The 12,280-nt window shown below is 35.1% G+C and overlaps 3 protein-coding genes across 14 annotated transcripts in view; 1 reads left to right on the top strand and 2 right to left on the bottom strand.

Annotated features, from left to right (window-relative positions):
* LOC139961188 (uncharacterized) overlaps positions 1–9,219 on the top strand; it is a 32,341-nt gene extending 23,122 nt beyond the window's left edge. For 2 of the 3 annotated variants that reach the window (XM_071960191.1, XM_071960190.1), the window contains exons 2-6: positions 2,911–3,039; positions 4,693–4,877; positions 5,780–5,992; positions 7,409–7,539; positions 8,029–9,219. In XM_071960191.1, coding sequence (XP_071816292.1) covers positions 4,733–4,877; positions 5,780–5,992; positions 7,409–7,539; positions 8,029–8,379 — 840 coding nt within the window. In that variant the 5' untranslated portion in view covers positions 2,911–3,039; positions 4,693–4,732 and the 3' untranslated portion in view covers positions 8,380–9,219. Of the gene's footprint in view, positions 1–2,617; positions 3,040–4,692; positions 4,878–5,779; positions 5,993–7,408; positions 7,540–8,028 lie in introns of those variants that run through there. The other variant, XM_071960188.1, reaches the window with a different exon arrangement.
* LOC139961180 (synapsin-like) overlaps positions 1–12,280 on the bottom strand; it is a 545,708-nt gene that overhangs the window by 228,802 nt on the left and 304,626 nt on the right. The gene's annotated exons all lie outside the window — the stretch shown is intronic.
* The window catches only part of LOC139961191 (uncharacterized), a 234,028-nt gene that overhangs the window by 171,398 nt on the left and 50,350 nt on the right, over positions 1–12,280 (bottom strand). The window lies entirely within an intron of this gene.

Raw genomic sequence — 12,280 nt, 5'->3', positions numbered from 1 at the left:
TATGCTCTCATCCTTTCTTTCAATCTCTTGGACAATTAAGATTACTTGGGTATGTGAGCCATAGAAGTGATCAAAACCATTCCTAGAATCACTGCATCCTTCCAAATATTTACAAAACAGTCCAGACAACTCAACTAGTCTCTCTGCTAGTATCAGTGAATGAGTAACGGATGGCATCATCTTAACAAAAACAGAAATATTAAATATGACGTCAAGAAACCTACACTTGTTCTGACGTCAACTGCCACCTTGACCTCACTTTTTACAACCATGTGTTCTTCATTTACCCACACAACAAACAAAAGTTAACAAAGTCTTTACCACCAGCCTAGTTTTCTGTGTGCATTCTTCTGTATTATTACTTTCATTTTGTTTACTCAAAGGAATCAGTTACCAAATGTAAATTTAATTAATTCCAGAAGATTTATTCATGTAGAAAAATGCAATTGGGAGTCAGATAATTTCCTAACAGAACAATTGTGTCTTTGATACTGCTTTGTTTCATTATTGTACAAAGGAAGGTCAACATAGAACATCCCCCTCCCCACTATATTAGTCATCATGCATACCCTCTGTTTACTACTTTCATCATGTCTGGGTCAACTAAGAGGAGGCCAAAGGTAACATAAATGTCACCAACTATGTGTGCCATTTTGTCAATCAATGAACGTTGATAATATAGCTTGCATGATTCTAAACTTATATACTCACAAAGTTTGAAATTTATGTCTCTTCCTCCAATATTTCTTTAGGGAGGAGAAGGGAAGAGTGGCTTATAATTTACTTATTTTTTAAATGAAACTCACTTGACATGATATATTCCATAAAGCTTACAGTGCCAAAGATCAAACTAGGACAATGCTAGCTGGCCATGCATTAAAGGGATATTCTGGTGGCTGACAATGACACACTTGTATGACAACAAATATTCTGCACTGTTAGTTGAAAGCCTCATTTCAATATCTTGATCCTTTCCTGGATTTAATCACAGGTAGTCTTTGATTGTGACACTAACGGCAAATGTTCTTCAAAAGCTTTACTGTCTTATAATAATATTTATACAACACCTAATTGTATTCTGGTCATTTGATTGGTCAATTGCTCGTTGATTGCATGCAAAATCCGCTCTATTCCACTCTGTGAAATAGAACCATGTGTTATACTTTTTTGGTAGCACTTTTTTCAATGGTAAGAGAGCAGAGAAACCTGTCAGTTCAAAACAATCTGTTGCATGAGTGCATTTTACCCATCTTAATATAATATGTTGTATAAAACAAATAATGAATGGTTTCCATTCGTGCAATAGTGCAAATATTTCATGAGTTGAAAGATGTAATTTTTTCCATTCAACTCAGCTGCGCCTCGTTGAATGGAACATTCCATCTTTCAACTCATGAAATATTTGCACTATTGCACTCATAACCATTCATTATTTGTATAATAGTTCATGATTTATGTTATATGTCTCTAAGTGTTTTACAAGCAACATCCATAACTATTCTGGGGCTTTAATAACTGAAAGGACAAGAGGAATCACTCTGCATTCTCAAGGCAAGGAAATTGCAGGGATAACATACAATTAACATTCTTCGCACATATATGGTAACAACAAATACAAAGAGTATAGACTACTAATATGAAGGCTTGATGTGGTAATGTAAATATAATAGCAAAGTAAAACCACAGTGTTTTAAATGGCCCTGTAGAACAAATATGATAAGAGCAAAGTTATTAAGCTTATCAAGGAGGTCATACCAGTTCAGTCTATCTGTAAACAGGATCTTTAATGATAACAGGAATATCAATTAAAATATCTGTTAATGTAATATCAATTTCTGCCAAGCACTGGTATCCTTGACATCAATGCTATGCTTGGATTGCTCCAAAATAAACTTGTAGGATTTTTGAAAAAGAGAAAGAGGGCTGTGGCAAAGAACTAGATGCTAACAAATTAATGATGGAAGCAGAATTAATTTATTTGTGTCCATTTGCTCAACTGTCCCTTCCTTTTTATTTGCGAGAACAATACATTATGAGGTTTAAGGAAAGACAAGCTAAACTGATGTTTATGAGCTCATCCTCTTAATACTGCCAAATTCCCAAGGTATTTCAAATTTCAAGTTTCTACCAGTTTCCAAGAATGGAAAGGACAAGAATAAAACTTTTTAGCACAATTAGAGACAAATGCATTTTTAGTTAATTACTACAGGATAAAATATTATTTAAAATTATGGAAAGATCAATTTATTTAAAGTTGCAAATGATGCAATACAAAGGAACTACAAACAAATAAGGTCAAGTTAATAACATTTAAAGTGTGAGACAAATAATAAGTCATACAAATCCTCTCAACTTGAAACTGATACACAAACTCAAAGCACATGGTCTTTTGAAGTTCTTTGTCATTTTCATTTGGTTGCAATTTGGCTGTGTTTTGTTTTGATGCTATGGCAACATGAATTGACTGGCCTTTACTCTTGAATCACATAACAACCAGGATTATTCACCTAGACACCTACAAGCAATCATCACATATACTCATTTCTCCAACGCACACAACCTTTAGGTTCTACTTCCACTTTGTAATCCTGGAGTTATTAACTCTCCTCAAGCAATAGATTCTAACTCACTATTAAGGGTTGACCTGCCTGGCAGGATTGATCAAACTGATAATATTTTTGCTTTTTTTCATCAAGGCTGCCAGTATTATTGATCAAAATCCAAACTGAGGAGTGAATCTTAGCAGGAAGATTAGATTAACAAGGTCACATCCAAGTAAACTGAATTGCTTCGAGAACATATCCTGTCAACATCGATAGTGTTTCTGGGAAGAAATTCTAAGTAAGGTGTTTAGCAACATTCCAATAACTACAAGATGCTTTAATACATAAATCTATAACTGATTCACAGTTGCAGGGCTTCCATTCCCAATTTAGCTTCAGTAGGACACACAAGTGAAGCACTGGTTGTTGAGATCTTCAAACTTGTAAGACAACTAAGAAAAGGCAACTGGAGGAAAGAAGAATTTCGGGTTTAGAGGTGAGTACTTGACATATTTATTTCTGTGGTTGGGTTTTCGGAGAGAAACAAGATATGATTTATCATTTTTCCATAATAAAAAGGAATGTATTTCCAACTTTGATATGAATTGCTATTCGGATTTCAACATAGATTATAAGTGCATCCCCCCCCCCATCCTTGCATTTTCTATCCCTTTTCCACCTTTGATTTTAAATATACTTTATAAAAGTAAAACAAGGAATTGTCAATTTTGTGAACTTCTAAATCTGTAAACAAATATACTTTCTTGTAATGTAAGGAAATGTCCAAAAAATATTTTAATTTTTTCCCCCCTATCCCTACCCCTCCCGAGATTATGTAACCACTATTTCATATATAACCTAAGTGGCTACCAATAGCTTTATTTAAAACTTGTCTGTGTTTTGAATTGATTGTCATAGGTAAGTTTCAATGCTCCGGCCCATGGAGTGTTTATGGGGTGATACACTTTCCGAAGATGTGGACCATTTCACTGAACACTTTTCTCTTGGAAAGGTCTACTTTTTCTATTATCAAGGGTTGTTAGATGCAAACTGGTGCAATATATTGCAATGTGCTATACCATTTTGTTATTGTGCTGACATTTGACGCAGTTATTGTTAACATTCTCCTCAGCTTGAAAGACCCTCTGTTCCCAGGTAAAGCCTGATGCTTACATTAACCAATCAGCATTTGGGCTGAAATAAGGTGATAGCTAGATACTCTCTAACAGGAGAGTGAAACTAACAAACACAAAACACAAAACAATTAGTTGAGTGTAGTTTGTCAAGCATGCATGTTTATATGTGACATGCCTTCACATAACTGTCGTAAATAAAAGAAATCACAAATTACTGGCTTATGAAAACACTTGCAAAATCATGAAAGAATTACTAAATTTATCACAAGCACAATGATACCACTTCCTGGAAAGTCACATTCTTTGCTGTTTAAGAAAACAAGGGTGCAGATCCTTGCAGAATGTTGGATGGGAAGAGGGGACATAAATACTCCCAAGAAACCTTCTTGTAAAGCATTCTAAAGTTCATGATACCAGAGGCCATTGGCAACAAAGGTGGTGGAGTGTGTGTGGGGGACGGAAGGACTGTATGTGGGGGATCAGTGGGAGGGGGGGAGGGACAGTGTCCGGGCAGTCTTCATAACAATATCAATTTAACCATGTGTGAATTATCAAAATAGCAAATCCCAGAGGAGACATGATCATCATCAAGGGTAGATGGTCTTAAGCAGGGATGTGGTGGGGTTAATGGTGCTATACATCATACTATCAGATGGTGTAGGTCGCTTGCAGTATAGGGAAAAGGGCGCTTCCTAAATTATGCAGTTTGAAGTGTCCAACTATAAGGACAGATGCAGTCATCCAGAACTGACTGAGCACTGTCAAATCTCATTACATGTTTCTTTTTGTCCTTTTATTTAATATATCCATTTTTTCTTATTAATATCTTTGTCATTATGAGAGGCTTGATTGATGTAATTTTGCAAACTTCAACTGATTCAACTCCTGAACTTAATGAGTGATGTTTACAATTCTCTTTGATTTATTACTTTTACATCTCATAAATCTTTGATTTAATTCAAAGAACACAATCAGGGGTAATCTATGTCAAGTTTTTAATTTTTTCCTTCCAGATTTTGTTAACATCAAGAGGTACCTCAGCAAAACATTGCAATGCTGAATGTTAAGGTCTTCATGACTGTCATATTAGCAGCAACTCCCATAGTGCTCAGCAGTAATGTCAATACATTTCAACGAACAGGCGGATGTGACTGCCCCTCACGACATCCCCAACAGACGTTTTGTGATGAATCTTTAGGTATGTAAAATCTTGTCAAAACTTTGTGGTTGTTTTTCTTTTATTTGCCTAGTATTTCTAGAAGTCGAAGTTGCACAATATGCTAGTACCACTGAAACTAGAACTGTTGAACCAGAATTAGCACCCAGTAACTAAACCCAGCCACTGTTACTTTTCACCATTTTAGGGAAGATTTTTGCCTTTAAATTTGCTTACCAAGTAACAGGAACAAAAATAATCTGTAGTCTATACTTGATTAAACATTAGTGGATCTGTTACAAAAATAGAATCAAACTAGTTGCTTTACACATCATCACACTTGGAAACTCTTCCTTAATGGCCAAGTTAATCCTCCAGTTAGACCAATTTACAAATATTATGACACTAATCACTGGTCATAACTTCCAGACGGGGAAACATTACACCAGGTTGTCTGCAGCCAATAACTTGGCAAAATAGTAAATTTCTGATCCACTTTTCATGCACTGCTTCCTATAAATTCCTTTTCACCCAATTTTGATATCTCCTCTTTTATATTTATCTTTCCTGTCATTAACATATTTTCATATATTACAATGTCTCCTGAAGACTCACTAAAGGAAGGACCATCAAAATGAACAATGTTGAGGTCATAGGTCATGGCAATATGCATATGTTCATCCATGGACTATTTTTTCCCCTCTTGCTTGTCCATTTCTTGCTTTTCCTTTTAGAAAATATTTTCATGTTTCATAGCTTTGATTTAATCAGTGATTTAGGAACAATCAGAGTCAATGTTGGCCATGCTGAGATCATAGGTCACAACACTGGCATATCAATTTGGATATCTTGATCCACTGTTGATGGATTTTCTTCCCCTCTTTTCTAGTTGCTTTTCATTTTTATAACATTCTCATCATATTTCATACCTTTGATTTTATCAGTGATTAAAGGAACAATCCTCAGCATTGGCAATGCTGAGGTCACAGGTCATGACGATGGGAGCATGAATATGGATATGTTGATAGAGGTTCGTGTTAACGAGATGTTCAAAGGTGATGAGCGTATCCAGCTGGAGAGTACCATCTCTATCCATACCTATGGAATGTGCAGATTTGAAATGATGCTAACTGTAGGAGAGGTCTATGTATTATCAGGTATGTAACTGAGGCTAAGACAGTAGCTACAGGTGTACAACTACCAATTTGAATTTATAAAAGAGATACCACTGTTTAATTGTAGCTTACAGGATGACTTAAAGCACAAAATTAATTTTGATACACTGCAGACCGTTAAAACCACTGCTGTCAGTCTAGGTGGTATTTCTATAACACTTAATATTGAGAAATGACCCTTGAAACAGCTGAGGTTAATCAGTGAAGGTGATTGGACTATGTAGTCTAATACACAAATTATATGGTCAAGTCTTCAGATGCAACACAAAATCCAATGGGAAGTTCAGTGTAAGAACATGCTTTGATTGTGTTATTACAATTGCACTGAGGAGTTGACATCATCATCACTTTAGCCTTAAAGGAGGGATTTATCCTCTTTTGCCTTTATTGGTCACTGTATCCTCATTTGTATGGCATGATGTGTAAACATTGCTCATTACTGTATACCAGGTATCTAATTTCGAGTATTCCTATATTATTAATTAAGATACACTACAGTTACAATATATAGGAAAAATAAGGAAAGGATGCACCAAAAAAAAACATGAAACTAGCTCATTTTTCAGTTTCAAGGTGATTAGAAGGGGAAAACAGAACACTGTTATTAAATCAAACTACCAGTCTGGAAAATAAAGAGTTTATGTTGTGCTTGTATTAGTCCACAACAGAATAAAGTAGAAGAAAATCCAACACATCAGTATTGTATTGAATTATGCAAGAGATGAAGTACTACTTAAGAAATACATATCTTCTTCTATTTGTCATTTTGTCCAATTATTGAAGTTGTATCAACTCAAGCAATTAACCATGTTAATTTCTGAGAATATTTTCATAGTTACGTGAATTGCTTAGCACCATCATTTGCAGATTGGCTAGATCCTATGTATGATAAAAATTATGCACTGCACCCAACACAATACCAAATACCTAAATTGAGAATAGCGCCCTCACTTCTGTTCCACACTGATTGGTGGAAAGTTTGCCAGTTTCTTGTTGGAAGTCTGCTAGGATTTTCATAGGTAAAGATTTCTACTGACTATAGAAGTTAGAATTCCACCTAAGAAACAACTAAGAACATTTGGTAGTATACATAGAAATGAAACTTGAGTTTTACAACCACTTGCATTGATTTTCTTTTTAGCAAACATACCATTTTAACAATCAAATAGTACTTGGAGCTTTTCTTTCTGTCATTTAGTTGTGTGAAATGCATTCTTTACATGGAAGGTACATCAGAATCATTACCAAATGAAGGAGTTCAAGGAGGAGGAATCCTTCCCCCTCTCCCTCCTCCCATATACCCTGCATACACACAAATTCCTTGAACAGTTGTATAATTAAGACTAATCTTCTAATCAACAGTCATGTTACTTATTTCTGTTCCATTTTCACATACAGCAAATGATGTTCATGAAGCTGGTTACTATGTCATCCTGAGAGGTTGCAGTTGGGCACAGACATGGAACTCAATAACACAGGAGCAACTGAATGGGCTAAGAGGAGACTACCATGACTGTCATTTGTGTGAGGTAGGGAATGATTTATTTAGGTTATCAGAGGATGTTAGAGTCATGGGGTATTAACACTGTGGGAGGTCAATGCCATAGGGAGTGAGATATTCCTCTAGCATGTAAAAAGACTCACACCAGGGTATTATATATTATGAGTCTCGTGGGAAAACAACAACAGGGACTTAAAGAGAGTTAAGAACATCCATTTTGATGACATTTCAGTGACTGTAACATGATATTAAGCATACACCGCCACACACACACAAAAAATGTTACACAGCAATACATTAAACATGTACATGTTACAGTGTCAACTAATATGTGTCTATCTGTCTGTTTTCAAAACTTCAGACCGCATCCAGAGCTTAATACAATCTAGATTAGATCAGAAGAAGTGATTCCTATGAATGTCTATTTATTTCTGTTACTTTTATTTTCCTACTAGGAAGCCACAGAATATTATGATGACAATTGGATAAATTTCAACATCTTCTACTTGTTTTTCAGATATCCAAGTCTTTGACTACTTACAACGTTTTTGAAGAGTACAGTTTCATGGATCCAGCACCCAGTGCCAACCGACCAATTGGGACGTGCTTCCACAACCAACAGATGGCTTTCATCATGAGGCGATACGAGGACTGTGAAACCCTTTACTCTGCGTGTGTGGTGCGCAACGATGAGTGCGAATGGCTGGAAAATCGAGAGTACAGAAAATGCATGAAGAAACGCAACAAAAGCACAAAGAGGAGAAAAGGAAAAGGTGGTCGGCCCAATGGGATTCATCCAGGGGGACGAAGTATCCCCAAGAAAGCAAAGTACCACCTTGGCAGAGGGAGAGAGGAAACCACTGGTTAGGAAAGAGATACTAAACTTTTGGACAGGTGATAGTACATAACATAAGTTGGTGGACCATACTGTCATCTGCAGTTGTACTTTAAGATCTTTACTTGTCAAGAGTGATTGTTAGAATTTAGGACTATAATCATGTTGGTTTGATGTCATATAATTGTATCGCCATTAGATATTTTGCCTGATTTCTCTGTGAATATAGCAGATATATATGCTCAAGTTATAGAAATGCTTCACTTAAGTTTTGTCTTGCATGTGGAATCCATTTTTCACAGGAAGAGTTATACTGATCAAGTTTAAGTCATGAACAAGCTCATTTGGAAGAAAATTTGTATTGAGTCTGAAAAGAGTAATTTCAGAGTTGATACAACATATCTGAGTTTATTGCAAGATTACAAAAAGTCATTGTTGGAAATAAATCATTTTGGATAGCTATCCTTTCCACCCTTCATCTGATAGTTGTTTTGCTTGCATGTGAGCTTCAATTTAATAGAAATGCGTTGGAATGGTTAATAAATCTCTCATATGTGGTATTTTGAGTGAAAAAAAGATTTGAACTTTGTCTAAGCCTTTCATCAATTGCAATAATATTGAGCCCTACGGCTAATGTTTTGTACATGAGTTGCTATTAACATTCACAGAATACTTCATAAATGTCAAATAGACTTGTATGTTACCATCTTTCCATCTGTACTTTCAGCCTTTATTAGTGCATGTCTGGTAATAGTTGCTTTAAGGTTAAATTATGAATTTTCCCCTGTCTAAAACTAATATATCTATTTCTTGGAAATTTCAAGTGATTGTACTATAGATACTAAATATAATACATATGACCTCTAAAAATAACTGTTGGTTTTTATTACATTAATACCAACTTCACTTCCTGTATTCGAAACCCTTTACAACCTTTTGACGTGATGCTATCCACGCCACCCTGCCCACCAATAACTTCATTTCCTTAATTTCCTAATAAATTTTTGGTGAACAGTCCTGTAAGGAATGTATTTGTTTATCTTCTTCCTTCAAACCATAAACATTTGCTTCCTTTCAAGTTTTTAATACCCTCCAGATTCCAGGTTTATAGACTATTATCACGTTCGGGGAATTCTTGTGATTTCCTAAAGTAGAATGTGAAAGTAAGGTGATAGGAATTTTGGTCTTGATTATGAGGACATTATAGATAAAGCAGATGGTTGTACTGATTTGGAAGGTTACGTATTCTACTACGAGTGACTACCTACATCCTCCAAAGTACTGGTTCTGCAATAGTGCTATAATGCAATAGTGCAATAGAGCTATAATGCAGTAGTGCTATAATGCAATAGTGCTATAATGCAATAGTGCTATAATGCAATAGTGCTATAATGCAATAGTGCTATAATGCAATAGTGCAATAGAGCTATAATGCAGTAGTGCTATAATGCAATAGTGCTATAATGCAATAGTGCTATAATGCAATAGTGCTATAATGCAATAGTGCTATAATGCAATAGTGCAATAGAGCTATAATGCAGTAGTGCTATAATGCAATAGTGCTATAACGCAATAGTGCTATAATGCAATAGTGCTTTAACATATTTTTTTGGCACTTGTCGCCACAAGATGTGTGGATATTTAGCTCTTTGCTTAGTTATCACTTGATACAAACATGCAAAGTTTTTAAGGCCTGAGTACAGCTACTACAAAATAGTATTTCTGTAGGTACTTTACATACCTCCTATGGTATTGTTGGCAGAAATTAATATTTCAAACTGCAGTGGATTTGAAGGAGGGGTTATGTTCTTTCTCCACCAGAATAAAATTTAGTGAAGTAAAAAGAAATAGCCAAGAATGAATGTTTGCAATGCACATTGCTGTATAAGATGTAACAGGTGGTTCCCCCAAATAGATCCACTCATTTCTAGTTTTGGTCCAGAACTTGATTGCTATTGATTGAATTCATGTTTAGTTTATTAAGTGAATCCCAACGGTTTAGAAGCCAACAGAAGCTCTATCCCTGTGATGATGATCCTGGAAGAACATTAGCTGATATTAGGAGTACTTTTGTTCCATGAGTGTTCAGGAATTATGAAGCTAGCATAAACTTGTCACATCGCATCCCTGCTCCCAGGAATGCCACTCCTAGGGATGAGAGTGCACCTCAGAATTTTTCAATACCAAGGGAACAATGTTGTTTTGAAATGAGTGAAAAGGCCAAATCAATTTTCATTTCACAATTCCCTACACCTGAAATACAAAGTCCACAGAAGATTCCATTCAATAAACACTGCACATCAGCAATTTTCAGTAGGTCAAGAGAATCTGGTTTCTAGTAGATTTTGATCCCAGAGCCCAGAGGTTGTGGGCTGGACACTCTGAACGTTATAATACACCCTAATCCTTGAATGTACACACCCTCCAGCATATATTTTTAAGTCCATCAGATGCAAGATATCTAAAAACTATTCCTATGTACATTTGAGTTTTAATAGTGGTTACATACTAAATATAACATATATTGAGATACTTTAGCACTATTTAAGATGGGGAGTATATCAATTATGCCTTTTACAGAACAATTCAATTTAATATACAGCACAAGTCAGTTTTTATACAAACAGAAAGACAATGAATAAAATTTATGTTCTTGTAATAATTGTTGAAATGAACCTGACTAGCAGCTTAACACACCATATTTTTAATTTTTCTAAAATGTCACAGCCCATTTGTAAACTCATCATAAACCCTGATAGACAATAACACAGTCATTCTTTTTACTTTCAGTTAACTAGAGTCATGAAAGATCAATATGGGAAGTAAAGTTTGAAGAAAAAAAGCAATAAAAAAAAGGATAAGAAAATCAAAGACAAAATCCTTAAAGGATGCCTTTGCTTTGCCACAGGTTGATAATTAACAAAACATCTTTGCTAAAGAGATGGCAGTATTTATAAACTGTACAGCCATGTAAAAAGTTGTTTAAATTTAATCTTATGTAACAGTATTCTTCGCTATACAATTTCATTACCATCTGGTATTCTTTGTATTTGTTAGCTAGTGAAAAGTGAAAAATTTTGTAACAGTATTATAAATTAACCATAGAAAGTAATCTTTTTCACCAATGTGGATATGAAAGATCATTTATTGTTATGAATTATTCGTTGCAGAATCCACTGGTACCTGTCACCTTACTATGGTCATCACTATTGCACACAAACGTTACCATGCTGAGATAGCCAATGGTTTTCAAAAGTACTTTCCAAGAGGTTCTGTAACACAACTCTTGAAATTATTCCCATTTTGTCAAGGAAAGATTAACTAGATATATCAATGGAAAAATGCTTTGGATGCAGGATTAAAGGAAAATGCTGTTTGAAGATGGCTCACATGGGACCATTATTTCACCTTTTAGCAAACTTGGATGCAATTAAATCTGAAGAATTTTAAGACTGACAAGTCATCGCATAACAGAGCAATATATCCAAGATTATGACTAATTTTCTATGCCTGGGTTCTATAACAACAAACTTATGAACTTTACATATAACCCAGTAGACATTATGACTCATATGTATACAGACAATTTATCATTGGTATTTACACTTACAACTGGCAACGGTAGGATCACAGACAACAAACAAACATCCCACTAGGGGGTACTCTAAACTCAGCTACTTACAACAAAAAGACAAAAGCAAGTGTAAATAAAAAAAGAAAAACATCCGTTTCCGCTCTGCTCTAAATTTAAATCAAAGAAGATGTCTGGGTTACTAATCACACGATATGCAAACATATCCCATCCGTCGCTCCAAGTTACTGCTCTATTATATTAATCATTTCTCTAAAGATAACTGAAAAGTAATAATCATCAGATAATCATCAGACCATGATAAGAAATCGGTGACTCAGTCACAAACACAAAATGGATTTT

The sequence above is a fragment of the Apostichopus japonicus genome, chromosome 20 (assembly GCF_037975245.1).
Source record: "Apostichopus japonicus isolate 1M-3 chromosome 20, ASM3797524v1, whole genome shotgun sequence".
In the NCBI taxonomy this organism is placed as follows: Eukaryota; Metazoa; Echinodermata; class Holothuroidea; order Aspidochirotida; family Stichopodidae; genus Apostichopus; species Apostichopus japonicus.
Note: the sequence above shows the minus strand (reverse complement) of the source record. Positions and strands in the feature narration are given on the sequence as shown.